The 14,004-nt window shown below is 40.1% G+C and overlaps 1 protein-coding gene across 3 annotated transcripts; it reads left to right on the top strand.

Annotated features, from left to right (window-relative positions):
* Nucleotides 1-1,632: 1,632 nt before the first annotated feature.
* Nucleotides 1,633-13,008, top strand: SERPINB13 (serpin family B member 13). 3 transcript variants are annotated; one of them, XM_010388798.2, is made up of 8 exons: nucleotides 1,633-1,783; nucleotides 2,984-3,164; nucleotides 4,247-4,333; nucleotides 6,922-7,050; nucleotides 7,428-7,545; nucleotides 8,921-9,063; nucleotides 9,600-9,755; nucleotides 11,228-12,258. In XM_010388798.2, exons 2-8 carry the CDS (start codon nucleotides 3,000-3,002, stop codon nucleotides 11,630-11,632), a joined length of 1,203 nt encoding a protein of 400 aa, XP_010387100.1. In that variant the 5' UTR covers nucleotides 1,633-1,783; nucleotides 2,984-2,999; the 3' UTR covers nucleotides 11,633-12,258. The 3 variants fall into 3 exon arrangements, with proteins under 3 accessions (XP_010387100.1, XP_030781565.1, XP_030781566.1); XM_030925705.1 differs by having other exon boundaries at nucleotides 1,648-1,783; nucleotides 4,247-4,306; nucleotides 11,228-13,008; XM_030925706.1 differs by lacking the exons at nucleotides 1,633-1,783; nucleotides 2,984-3,164; nucleotides 4,247-4,333; nucleotides 6,922-7,050; nucleotides 7,428-7,545 and adding an exon at nucleotides 8,684-8,805.
* The last annotated feature ends 996 nt before the right edge of the window (nucleotides 13,009-14,004 follow it).

The following is a 14,004-nucleotide window of genomic DNA, read 5'->3' on the forward strand; positions in this document are numbered from 1 at the left end:
GAAAGGAGAGACGGATAAAACAGAACAGGGAGGAGTCCTGTGATAAGAGGTAGGGAAGGCATTGAAAATTAGGTTTAGACAGAATAAGGATGAAAATCTGTCACCAGATGGAGGTACTTGAGTGTTAAACAAGTGCAATTCCTGGTGTGAGTGGGCTACTTTAAGAGAGGGAAGGTGAAGGTCCGAGAAGTGAGAGGCGCTGGCAACAGGAATGGTAAAGGTGTACAGGGTGGCAGTAGCAGCTGTGGACAGGAGGACCATATGCAGAGTCCTGGAGGGGCCCGTGGTTGGGAACAGAGCAGCACGGCACTATGGTCTAAGTTTCCAAAGGGGAACATTGGAGGTGACTGAAGGAAGAAAGACTTGGAAGAAGAGGGAGTGCGAGGGAGAATAGGAATGGTGACTTTGCTTTCCCAAGATCTGAGTGGCCATTCCCAGAAAAGACTACGGGACGTAGTAGTCCTCAGGAAAAGCCAGGTTTCCTGGTGAAAGCAGGTGGTAGAAAAAAAGCTTTAGCAAAAAGCAGAAGGTCTGTGGAAATGGCTGGGCAATAGAACAGAAAGTCTAGGGGCCACAGAGAAAGAAATGAGAAGATATAAACTGATAGGGATATTAAAACATAAAGCATTATGGCTGACTCAGAGATTTTATGCCATTTAAAAAAAATGAACATGTGCATTTCACTGGCATCCTGGGTTAACTAAGTGTTAATTCTTTCTAAACCTTACTCAATTTGCAAGATTCTCAGTGCCCATTAAAAAGCAAATCAATTAAACATGGTTTTGAGTTTGCTTAAAGAGTAGCAATTAAAATATTTTGAAAAAAGTAAATTGTGAGTATGGAGATTGGAACACACATGACCCATATGCCCTTTGAGCCTGTGTATCTAGGAGGTGTTCTTCTAGGCAGAAGGAAGAGCTAAGCTGCTGCCCAGCAACGATGGCAAATCTCCAAGCCCTTTACTGAAGATTAAAGCTGAGACTAATCTAAGCAGTTTCTTTTAATGAACTGGTAGGGCCAGTAGAAATGCTGCAGGGTTGGCAGGAAAAACTGGAATCTGGGGGTGTAATTTCCTGTTGAGGTTTTTTGGTAGTGTTGTTTTCCTGAAATCAGTGAGGGTATTGAGGGCTTATGAATTATTAGCGTTAGAGACAGTACCTGGTACATAATAGACTTGATAAATGTTTATTGAATGAATTAAAATGAGATATTTTATAATTAATGGATGGAATAATTGAGAATAAGAATAGGTGTGTGTGCGTGTGTGTGCGCGTGCGCGTGCACTCTTGCTTGTATGTGGCTGCCTACCCGAACTTTTCTTCTTCCTTTTTCTTGTTCTTTTCTAGCAAGATAGTTTTCTTTCATTTTCTTCCTGGCATTTGGCACTCCTAAATAATGCAACTGCAAAAATAACTCTGTTACAGAGAATGACTTGTCAGGACACAGCTCTTTCCATCCGTGGTAAGTAAAGTATGCGTTTAATGTATGTCTTCATCAGGCTATATACCTTTGGTTCCCAGCGTTGGTTGTACGCTGTAATCACCCGGGGTGATAAAAATTCTGATGCCTGGTTTCCACCCGAGAGATGCTGACTCAGTTCGTCTGGGGTGGGGCTTGAGCATAGATTTTTTTAAAGTTCCAAGGAGATTTTAAGATGCACTCAAGGTGGAAAACCACTGCTGAAGCAGATGTGGAGAACTATAAATTAAGAATCCCAGCTACTTAATTGACATATGCTTCCTAGTTCCTTGCCCAGCCACTACTGTCTCTCCAAAAACCCGAGGTAAGTTCTTATTTTGGCTCCAATTTAAGACCTCTGTATTTTGAGAACGATGATGTTTGTTGTTTGAAAGGATTACTTGTATTGTGCATGGACTTTCTGGAGGTAGTTTTATTTAATTCGGTTCCTACGTGGCCACGACAATGTATCATCTTTGACAGTAAATTAATCCATTTTATTTATTAGTTAACCTGTAAAGAATCCCTGCAAGAAAACCCGAGGTTGAAATGGAAGTTTTGATATCGATGTGGGATGCCTTAGCAGGGATGGGCCCTTGAGGGCAAAAGGTCCCAAAGTATGTGGGCTTTAAAAATCTTTAGTTTTCGTTAATCTTATTTTTGTTTTAGGATTTCTCCTAAAGCCTTTACTTACTAGTTATAAAGTAGCTGATAATAAAGCAAACATAAAAACAGTTCTACCTATTTATTTTTGGCAAACATTAATTGCTCTTTAAAAATTATTTTTGTGAAATGACAAAAGTAATGCAAGCTCATGTACAAGCCTAAAACAATACAGAACAGTATAAAAAAAGAAAATCCTTTCATCTCCACCTAATAATTCATGACCAGAGATATGTGGTTTCTGCTTCAGAAAAATTCAGCCCAGAGTCAAGTTTTTATGCAGTTAGGGAAAGGGGTTTAAGAGATTTAATCAATCCTGGCACTCTCTGGGCTGAATTTTGAATCCATTGAGAAATAGTATCAGATAAGGATTCAAGTCTTGGCTTTATCATTGCTAAGGTTGGATCAGAGAGCGCTGCTTGAACGTGAGGCCCGTGGAGATTCTTGTGCCTACCCCACTGCCTTATCATGGACCCCACATCTGGACAAATTGGTGTTGCCTGGACAAGGGCTGGGTCTACCTGGGGCAGCTTTCATGAAGAGGAGGCTGTGGGGAGGCAGAGGCAGGCAGGTTCAGACAGGGAACAAGGGAATAAAGTCATTAAAACATGAACCCTGCTCCCCGGGGTAGTAAGAACTGAGCACCACCAGATGATGGAAGACTCCAGCGGATTGACTGATGTCTCCTAGCAAGAGAAGGCCAAGAGAGGATGTGAGAAGCAGGCAGCAGCGACCTTTCACCAAGAGGGTGGAAATCCCTATATTCTGTATCAATGCAAGAAGAGGAATGGAAGCAGGAAGGGTTCCCCTGACACAGAGTAATTCAAATGTTCAGTTTTGACTGTTGTTCTTGCTGTTCTAGATACCGCTAAATCATCATGGATACACTCGGCACCATCAGCACTCGATTTGGGTTAGATCTTTTCAAAGAGCTGAAGAAAACAAATGATGGCAACATCTTCTTTTCCCCTGTGGGCCTCTTGACTGCCATTGGCATGCTCCTTCTGGGGACCCGAGGAGCCAGCGCTTCCCAGTTGGAGGAGGTTGGGCGCAGTCGGGGGGCTTCTGTGTTTTCCATGCACAAATTCATTCTGGGGGTTGTTCAGCCCTCTTGCATTATCTTAAAAATATGCTCATGGTGGACCAGGAAGCAAAGACTTTCAAGACAGGGAGCAATTTCAGGTCTATCAGGAAAGCCCTCTTCCCTTTCCAAATACCGTCTCCCTACCTGCTCCCAGAAGCTTGAATTGTTTTGAGTAGGGACTGGTTGAGTGACCTCGTCTAAAGCCATTGCACTAATAATTAAGACAAAGCATGAAAAGCACTTATGGAAAAAGTGACATAATCCCCACAAGGGTAAAAATAACACATCCAAGATGAACACAGGAACATATAAGCCAATACAAGCTCCTTAGAAAAAGGACAGGTATTTTTTAGTAGAGACGGGGTTTCACCATGTTGGCCAAGCTAGTTTCGAACTCCTGACCTCAGGTGATCTACACGCCTTGCCTCCCAAAGTTCTGGGATTACAGGCATGAGCTTAGCCGGGTGTGGTGGCAGGTGCTTATAATCCCAGCTGCTCGGGAGGCTGAGGCAGAAAAATCACTTGAACCCAGGGGACAGAGGTTTCAGTGAGCCAAGATCATGCCACTTCACTCCAGCCTGGGCAAAAGTGCAAAACTCTGCCACACACACAAGAAAGAAAGAAAGGAAGAAAGGAAGAAAGAAAGAAAGAAAGAAAGGAAGGAAGGAAGGAAGGAAGGAAGGAAGGAAGGAAGGAAGGAAGGAAGGAAGGGAAAGAGAGAAAGAGAGAGAGAGAAAGAAAGAAAGAAAGAAAGAAAGAAAGAAAGAAAGAAAGAAAGAAAGAAAGAAAGAAAGAAAGAAAGAGAGAGAGAGAAAGAGAGAGAGAGAAAGAAAGAAAGAAAGAAAGAAAGAAAGAAAGAAAGAAAGAAAGAAAGAAAGAAAATCAGAGGTAAACACAGACCTTTTCATGATTTTGCAAGGAGAGAAGGACACCTCATATACCACCGAGGTTTCTTTCACAAGCGTCCACTCTCCCCCGACTGATTCTGTGTGAGGTTTTCTCTTCTCTAAGCACCACAGTAATATTTTCTATTTCTTCCAGGTATTTCACTCTGAAAAAGGCATGAGGAGCTCAAGAACAAAGGCTGAAGAAAACAAAGTGGTGAGAATAAAGGCTGAAGGAAAAGAGGTGGGGAGATGTGTTTTACAAACTTCAATGGAGTTGCATTTTAGGCATGGGCTCTCTGGGGAAAAGGGCTGAGAAAGGCATGAAAGCAATATTATTTCTTTATTATTTACCAATAATAATCACGGTAGACAAATAATGTTGTAAGGATTATACAGCAGTAATAACTCCTTAGCATTGAGAAGAGACCTTAGGTATAATGGACAACACCGCTATGATAGAACTGGTAAGGCTAATAGACTGAAAAGTTCCCATAGCAGAGTGGATGGGTTTTGGAGTTAAACAGACTTAGGTTCAAGTCCTGGCTCGGTCACTTAAGAGCGATGCTACTTTGGGCAAGTTATTTATCTTCTTTCAGCCTCTGTAAAGTGTCCAGTAGGGGCATCTGGTAACTGAGCCAGCGGTGGTGGCCTTAGCAGCAGTAGGTGATATTATTACTAAACTCCACTCATATTTTTAACCCCGTGCTGATATTGTATTTTAAAAGTTAGTACAGGCCCAATGACTTCCTGAGGTCTTTCCCAGCTCCAGTGTTCCTGTATTCCCCATCCAAAGGAGAGTCTACTCAAACACGGGAAAGGAATAAGCCCATTAGGTCAGGACTAGGATCAGATGTTAGCAGTCTCAGGAAGGGCACAGCTGCTCTGACAGTAGTCATAGTGCAATTCCAGACCCTCCTAAAACCATGGCTCAGATCACCCAGCAATATGAGCTGCTCATTTCACAACCCCAAAAGGCTAGGTCATGTGGGTGGCTCAGTTGCACCTGTAGAGAGTCAGGCTTCCTTTCAGGGTTGGCACAACCAAGTTGGGTCACATGGCCACTGCAATGTCCCCTCAATTGAGGAGTGCAGTTGTCTTCAGAGCACATTCTTTCTCACCATGATAGCCCATGTAGAACTTTTGTGCAAATTAGAAAACAGCTCATTCTTTGGGGTAGCTGCCCTACTCCTATGTAAAGGGCTGGATGACTCGGGTGGGAACTGAATTTCAGCTTTGTGTGAGGCACAGCTTACACATACACGCTGTCTAGCAGCTTTGCCCATTCCCCAAAATTTTCCTGGGAGCCACAGAGGTATGAAGAGAATAGAATTACTGACGGAAAGGATATTAGGACTGGAATACATCTTGAAGGTCGTCTACTCCAATCTCCTCGTTTAATAATTTGTCCAGAGACTGGCTTGCCAGGTACGCATTTGATTATTATGTAAATTCAGAGTATTCTCAATCTTGCTTTTAAAAAATGCTGGTAAAATCTCAAGACATATATATAAAAGGTATAAGGAAAAATGCAATAAACACCCTTTAACTCCTCTTTTCAGTGTATGAAATAAACCATGATCAAATCGCTGATGCCCCTTAGGCTGATGTATAATACCTTCCTTGAGCACACCCCCATCCTCTCCTGAGAGAGCAAGTCCCACTATTGTGGATTAGGTGTTTATGATTCTCATGTATTTATTATTTCATTACATACCATATATTTTTGTCATTATTCTTTGGAACTTGGTTATTTTTGGCTTAGCATTATGTTTATAAGATTCATCTATTTTAAGTGGATACTTGTAGCCCTATTTAATTCATTTTTATAGCTATTTCCTCATTTATTCTGTTGATGGGGCCTTCCTTTCTTCCTTCCTTCCTTCCTTCCTTCCTTCCTTCCTTCCTTCCTTCCTTCCTTCCTTCCTTCCTTCCTTCCTTCCTTCTTCCCTTCCTTCTACAAACAATGCAAAAATGACCTTTCTAATACAAGCCTTCTAATTTGCCTGGGTGAGAGTTTATCTAGTCCCCAGCTATCCAGTATGGTAGCCACTCAAGTGGCTGTTGAACACTTGAAATAGATCTAGTTTGAACTGAGATGTGCTATAGGTGTAAAATGCATATTGTATTTCAAGAACTTAATATGAGAAAAGAATACAAAATATTAATTTTAATATATTATTTTTGCTGAAATAGATATTATATATATATAATTAATATTGATTGTATTGACATGTTGAAATAATGGCATTCCAGATATGTTGTTAAGGTAACATAGAATATGAAACCTTCAACCAGAAAGCTGATGGGTCCTACACAAAATATCCAGAAAACATTTTTTTTTTTCCCCCTGGAGACAAGGATAAATCTCACTTCAGCCCAATGTGGAGTGACTCATACCATTAGGAGTCACTCTTCTTATTCACTCTGGAAAAAAATTTCCAAACTTCAATAGATAAGAATTGTCCAGGGAAATCATTTACTTTCCTTGATGCTTAGAATCTTGTGAGGAGCTAAAAACAAGCTTATTTAACATTTAGTGAGCACTTTTATTTGAGACCAAAAAAACCCACAACTTGAGTTATAAAAGCAAGATCTGTGATGTTGGGCTGGCAGAGAAGGCTTCTCTCTGGAGCTCAGATTGGTCATAACTTACATTTACCATATGACTTGGGTAAAGGCCACCTGGTATCCAGGGGCCACATCAAACACAGGGATCACCCTTGGGGCTGACAAACTAGGGGAGAGACCCAGCAGCCGCATCCTCTTAGGGGAAAATCTAGGCTTGCTTTTGCTAAGATAACCTGTTGAGATTTTGTTTTAATTTTCAAGATTGAGAAGACAGAAGCAATACATCAACAATTCCAAAAGTTTTTGACTGAAATAAGCAAACTCACTAATGATTATGAACTGAACATAGCCAACAGGCTGTTTGGAGAAAAAACATACCTCTTCCTTCAAGTAAGTTTGCGGTGCTACCATATCTGTGAGTGGTATTCTGGAATGGCCAAGGGACTCTAGTAAGACTGTGGGTCCTGAAGTCAGGCTGCCTGGCTCTGGTCATATCCCTGTGGTGCTTTTCCATCCTGATCTACAGATATTCAGAACTGCAGGGAGCTTCTTTATAGTCCTGGCAATCTGAGCCTGATTTTTGCCTCATCCCCAGATAAGCTGCATAAAAATGTGCATGCGGGTACTCAATGTGAGATGCCCAGGACCTTACAATTTCTCTTACTGTATTAGTCATCCCAATGTATACATAAATTTATTTAGAGATGTTGGCAATTGATAAATTGACTTTTTAACCTCTTTTTATTCCTTCCTTGTTTCTCCTAAAGAAATACTTAGATTATGTTGAAAAATATTATCATGCATCTCTGGAACCTGTTGATTTTGTAAACGCAGCAGATGAAAGTCGAAAGAAGATTAATTCCTGGGTTGAAAGCAAAACAAATGGTAGAGTATGGGTGGGTCATTCATTGCAAAAAACCAGAAACAAACAAACAAACAAACAAAAAACACTTCTTGACAATCTGCTGTGAGTGAAGCCCTGGACTTGTCACTGCGTGAGGTGCCATGTAATGCACAAGCTTTGGGAAGGGACTTGAGGTAGGTTTTGCAGGGTTGGAAGGGCAAGCCTGGGCCTAGGAAGTAGGGAGGGTACTGCAGATGGTAGAGCAATTTCAGCAAATGTGGAGAGGCCAAGGGGAGCCAGCGGGGGGACTGCATGAAGCCAAATGCATGGAAACGCTTGCTGGAGAACTGTTTACACATAGCCATGGATCACAATGTCTTGGGGGTCCCGAAAATGGGATGATGCCTGTCTTGGGTTTACATTCTTTCCTTTATATTGGAGCCTTTCTTCCTGAGTTTTTCTCTGTGTTAACTGAGAAACACGCAGCTCTCCCATCAAGACTTGTTCCCATCCACAGCTGGGGCCACCTGGTCTTTATCTTTACTTAAGCATTGTTCAGGGATAATGACAACCAGCAGCCCTCCCCACAGCAGAGGATTTGACAAGTTTCTTATCCCATTTTTCCTTTCTCATCCCCTAGTATGAGAAATCCACAGAGAAATATTAATGTGGAAATTCACCTTGGGGAGCAATAGCTGATACTTTAGCGGTAGAGTTTCAGATTCCATTTTTTATACCAATTATCAGAGACACCTTTGTTACTTAGAATGTGTTTTTTTTTCCCTCATCCTTGGCCTGAAGAAAGGAAATAAAAGAAGCAGAAAAAATAGGATCTTTCAAAAAGCTGGTTGAACAGTATTTTTTAGAATTTATGTGGGATGGGCTGAACTCAGACAAAAATATCAACTCCTTCTCCAATATAATAAGTAATCCCTCAATCTCAGGCAGTAACTATTTTGAATGGTAAGCATAATAGCTAACACAGAGTGCTTATTATGTGTGAGATGGTGTTCCAAGAGCTTTACATGTGTTGAATCATTTGCTCCTTTCAACAACCCTATGAGGCAGATTTTATTCCTATTTTACAGATGTGGAAACTGAGGCACAGAGAGTTTAAATAACTTGCCCAAGATTCCTCAGCCGATAAGAGGCAAACTGGATGCTAACAGAGGCATCTGACCCCAGAGTCCGGACTCTTAATCATGAACCTCAATTTATCCAGTGGGATAAATAGGCGATGGGCAAAATGAGAACCTCCTTGCCGATTCTGCCAGCGAACCCTTTGTCAGCAAGGCCCTCAGGTGCTGACCTGGCTGGTTTTTAATGATCAGTCAAGTCCATCTGCATCATATGTGTCATGCATATTACTTGTCATTTGGAAGATGGGCCAACCTTTTTCTGTTTCTTCATTTACAGAAAGAATCAAGGACTTGTTCCCAGATGGCTCTATTAGTAGCTCTACCAAGCTGGTGCTGGTGAACACAGTTTATTTTAAAGGGCAATGGGACAGGGAGTTTAAGAAAGAAAATACTAAGGAAGAGAAATTTTGGATGAATAAGGTATGCTCCTTAATTTATTTTTGTGATGTGCTTACACATGGAATATAAAATCTAAAGTCATGGCTGGGTGTGGTGGCTGACGCCTGTAATTCCAGCACTTTGGGAGGCCAAGGTGGGTGGATCACGAGGTCAAGGGATTGAGACTATCCTTGCCAACATGGTGAAACCCCATATCTACTAAAAATAAAAAAATTAGCTGGGTGTGGTGGTGCGCACCAGTAATTCCAGCTACTTGAGAGGCTGAGGCAGGACAATCGCTTGAACCCGGGAGGCGGAGGTTGCAGTGAGCCAAGGTCACACCACTGCACTCCAGCCTGGTAACAGAGTGAGACTCCATCCCTCACCTCCCCCCCGAAAAAAAATCTAAAGTAATATTTGAGCAAATGCATACTGGTAGATAGTAAGTGCTCATTCTGAGACTCTGATATTGGGCTTTATTTTAGATTGAGCTAATTATTTTGATGAACTAACTTGGTTGCCTTAAAGCCTTTGGTCTTACGTCCTTTGATATTGTGTGCTCTGTTAATTTGTTGCAGAGCACAAGTAAATCTGTGCAGATGATGACACAGAGCCATTCCTTTAGCTTCACTTTCCTGGAGGACTTGCAGGCCAAAATTCTAGGGATTCCATATAAAAACAATGACCTAAGCATGTTTGTGCTTCTGCCCAATGACATCGATGGTCTGGAGAAGGTAAACACTTACATCTCCTTATTCTTGCTTTCATCTCCTAAGGTTTTCTGTCTCAGGGCTTCTGAGTAGGAGCTGGTGGCCAGCAGTGTCAAATAGAAAGTGTTTCTCACTCTCCAGCAGCTATAGATGGATGTCTACTGGGGAGCATTAAATAGTACGGGTCAGGCTTATTGAGAAAAACCAATCCAAGAATGTTTGGGATGAACTGAAATGAATAAGATTACATGGGAGTCATAAAGATCATCCACCATTCTGAGAAATGGTTGATATCTACGGACCCCTTTCCTGGAAAAAAAAATTCACATATGTGTATATACAACCAATTCTGCACACTGTACAGTAGGCTCTTGGAGCTTTTGAATTTCTTTCTTACACTCTTAGTCTTGGAGCATTTGAATTTCTTTCTTACACCCTTACACCATTGATTTACTCTCACCCATTTTGCAGTTAAAAAAATTATGTGGCTAGTGTCCTGTATTTTGAAAATCAGGAGAGCTTTGTTTCAAATCCCTGTTTCTCTAGTGGCTTTCTGACCCTTGAAGCTTCTTAACTTCCTTGAACTTCAATACTTTCCCATCTCTAAAGAGGGCTCCATGGTGCTTAATGTGTAGCAGTGTTGGAATGATTATAGAATTGTAGACTAGAAGGGGTCTAAGACATAGAAAGCACTCGACAAATGATAACTGCTATCTTCTTATATTATCAGATGCTGTGCTACTTCTGTGAAATATTGCTAGTAGCATTTTAAGTTAGAAAATATTTTGGGACAGCAAAATGGCAGTATGTCTGAGAGCTGTAAGAGTATTTATATTCTGATTTAAAAGCCCCAGTTGTGGGAATTACCCTAAAGAAATAATGTAGAAGAAAAAGATTGCTTTTCTGAGTCAAATCAGTTATTTTGGTATTAAATACACTGGAATGCCTGGTTTGAAATTCATCATAATTATTATTTTTGTATCCCTAGTAACTATCAAATCTATCACAATGCCTGATACAGACTAAATGTTTGTAAAGTGCATGAATAGCTAAATCTTGGGAAAAATTTATCAACTTCATAAGAATATTATCTAGCTGTTTGAAGATAGAGATATGCAATGGTGTGAAAAACTTTACTTTTTATCAAATAAAATGGACATTCACTGTGATTGCAACTATGTAAATATATATGCATTCAAAGACTAGGGGAGGTAGTTAAAATGAATTATATACTCAGTTGATAAAAGAAGAAATGACTTATTTTTAATCTTTAAAAATGTATTCAATGCTATGGTATTTCCACATATAAGCAGATAATTTACACAGAGAAATATAAGACGACCACCTGCAGTATAAAGGCAACAATCTGGTGAAATAAAATTTCCACTTTTAATATTACTAAAATTAATAACTTCTGACTGATACAAATCAGTGTTATACTGTTTTAGATTTTTATTGATAAGCATACCATTCTACTCTTCTTTTTTTGAAAATAGATAATAGATAAAATAAGTCCTGAGAAATTGGTAGAGTGGACTAGTCCAGGGCATATGGAAGAAAGAAGGGTGAATCTGCACTTGCCTCGGTTTGAGGTGGAGGACAGTTACGACCTTGAGGCGGTCCTGGCTGCCATGGGGATGAGCGATGCCTTCAGTGAGCACAAAGCCGACTACTCGGGGATGTCCTCACTCTCCGGGTTGCAGGCCCAGAAGTTCCTGCACAGTTCCTTTGTGGCGGTAACTGAAGAAGGCACCGAGGCTGCAGCTGCCACCGGCATAGGCTTTACTGTCACATCCGCCCCAGGTCATGAAAATGTTCACTGCAATCATCCCTTCCTGTTTTTCATCAGGCACAATGAATCCAACAGCATCCTCTTCTTTGGCAGATTTTCTTCTCCTTAAGATGATCGTTGCCATGGCATTGCTGCTTTTAGTAAAAAACAACCACCAGTGTTGTTCATATGATTATGAAAATCGTCCATTCTTTTAAATGTTGTCTCCCTTGCATTTCCAGTCTTGGCCACCAAATCAATGATCTAATGATCCCAATAGTGTACGTGTTTGTAACCATTCTTGAAAGTGAAATATCCTTTTCTTTGTGCTATGCATAAGGTGAGTCAAACCAAACCTCATTGATAATCTCCCCTTGGTTTCTTTTGAAAGGAAATCGGTATCTTGTAGTTTTGTGCACTAAAGGAGAGAAAGTCTCTCCAGTAAAGAGTATGAACTAGTAATTTTGAGGAGGTCTCTCTAATTCTAGTATTTTGACATGTTATAACACACAAGTAAAATAAAACAATAGTTTACTCAGCTCATGTTACTATTCCCCAACAGATATTGTGGCAAATTGCACATAGGAAAGAAAATTTAGGAATACAGTAGCAAAACATAAATTAAAACTCAAATGCCGGGACAACATAAAACAATATACCAGATGGAGAGGATGTCCGTATTTTCATCTTCCATTCTAACATTATCCATTGTTAGATGCATAAGCATTTTGATATTGTGTAATAAATGTGGTATTTGAGAAGATAAATGATGTAGTTGATCAGTATTCCTCCTCTATCATCTTTTTAGACTTTATAAGGTAAATATTTGGAATAACTTTTAGAAGAGTTCCCTTTCTTTTTCTCCATTTACATTTTTCTGGTTATTTTTTGAGTGAGGTAGGAGTATTACTGAATGATATTTTCTGAAGATGCTTTATGAAAAGCTCTGAATCTATTCTTAATGCTCTTAATTATTGGCTTGTTTCACTTTTTTCCTCCAGTTTTTAACAAGGTCACATAACTGGCTTACTTTTTAACAGCTTTGTCAAACTACAATTTACATACCATAAAATGTACACACTGTAAGTTTATAATTTGTTGACTTTGAGTAAATTTCTAGAGTTATGCATCACCACAATCCGGTTTTAGAATATTTCCATGACCCTAAGAAGTTTTCTCATGCTTATTAATATTCGCAATCCTAGGCACCACTGAGTTGTTTTCTGCCTTTACAAGTTTTTCTTTCTACATCTTATGTAAATGGAATCATACTACACGTAGTATTTTGTGTCTGGCGTCTTGCACTTAGCATGATGTTCTTGAGGTTCATCTGTTGTAGTATGTATTGATACTTAATTTTTTTTATTGCCGAACACTATTCCATTGCATGGAAAAAACCTATTTTATTTATAGGTTCACCGATTGGGGGACATATGGATTGTTCCCACTTCTTGGCTGTTAGGAATAATGTTGCTCTGAACATGTAAATAAAAATATTTGTGTTCACATACGTTTTTAGGAGAGAAATTGCTGGGCCATATGACAAATCAATAGTTAGCTTTGTAAGAAACTGTCAAACTGTTTTCCAATGTGACATTTTACATTCCTGCCAGCAATGTTCAAAACTAGCGTCTTCAAATCCTCACCAACATCCAGGATTGTGTCTTTATGATTATAGCCATTTTTGTAGGTACAAAGTGGCATCTCAGGGTGGTTTTAATTTGCATTTCCATAATATCTAATTAGATTGAGCATTTTGTATGTGCTTATTGGCCATTCGTTTGACTTCGTTTGGTGAAATGTATACAAACCATTTGCTCACTTTTAATTTGGGTTTTCTGTCTTGTCTTCTCATTTTATTGAGTTAAAAGATTTCTTTTTTTTTTTTGAGACGGAGTCTCGCTCTGTCGCCCAGGCTGGAGTGCAGTGGCCGGATCTCAGCTCACTGCAAGCTCCGCCTCCCGGGTTCCCGCCATTCTCCTGCCTCAGCCTCCCGAGTAGCTGGGACTACAGGCGCCACCACCTCGCCCGGCTAGTTTTTGTATTTTTTAGTAGAGACGGGGTTTCACCGTGTTCGCCAGGATGCTCTCGAACTCCTGACCTCGTGATCCGCCCGTCTTGGCCTCCCAAAGTGCTGGGATTACAGGCTTGAGCCACCGCGCCCGGCCAAAGATTTCTTAATAAATGCTGGCTTACAAGTCCTTAATTTATCAAATATATGATACATGGACATTTCCTCATAGTCTGTGGTTTCTTTTAATTTTGTTATTAGTCTTTTTAGAACATATATAATACTTTTTAAAAGATATAATTTAATACCATAAAATCTGCATATTTAAAGTACAATTCATTGGTTTTAGTGTATTCACAGAGTTGTGTAGACACCTCCACTATCTAATTTTAGAACATTTATAACACCCCAAAAGAAATCCTATACTTATTAACAATCACTCCCCATTTCTCTCTTCCCCAGCTCATAGAAATTAATATTCTGTTGTCTAG

This window comes from Rhinopithecus roxellana, chromosome 21 (genome assembly GCF_007565055.1).
Source record: "Rhinopithecus roxellana isolate Shanxi Qingling chromosome 21, ASM756505v1, whole genome shotgun sequence".
NCBI lineage: Eukaryota > Metazoa > Chordata > Mammalia > Primates > Cercopithecidae > Rhinopithecus > Rhinopithecus roxellana.

What these genes read in the sequence shown, in the direction of transcription:
- SERPINB13 (XM_010388798.2), top strand. Translation starts at nt 3,000, where the DNA reads ATGGATACACTCGGCACCATCAGCACTCGATTTGGGTTAGATCTTTTC. An exon ending in AAACATACCTCTTCCTTCAA is followed by an intron (nt 7,051 to 7,427) that starts GTAAGTTTGCGG and finishes TTTCTCCTAAAG; the next exon opens with AAATACTTAGATTATGTTGA. An exon ending in ACATCGATGGTCTGGAGAAG is followed by an intron (nt 9,756 to 11,227) that starts GTAAACACTTAC and finishes TTTTGAAAATAG; the next exon opens with ATAATAGATAAAATAAGTCC.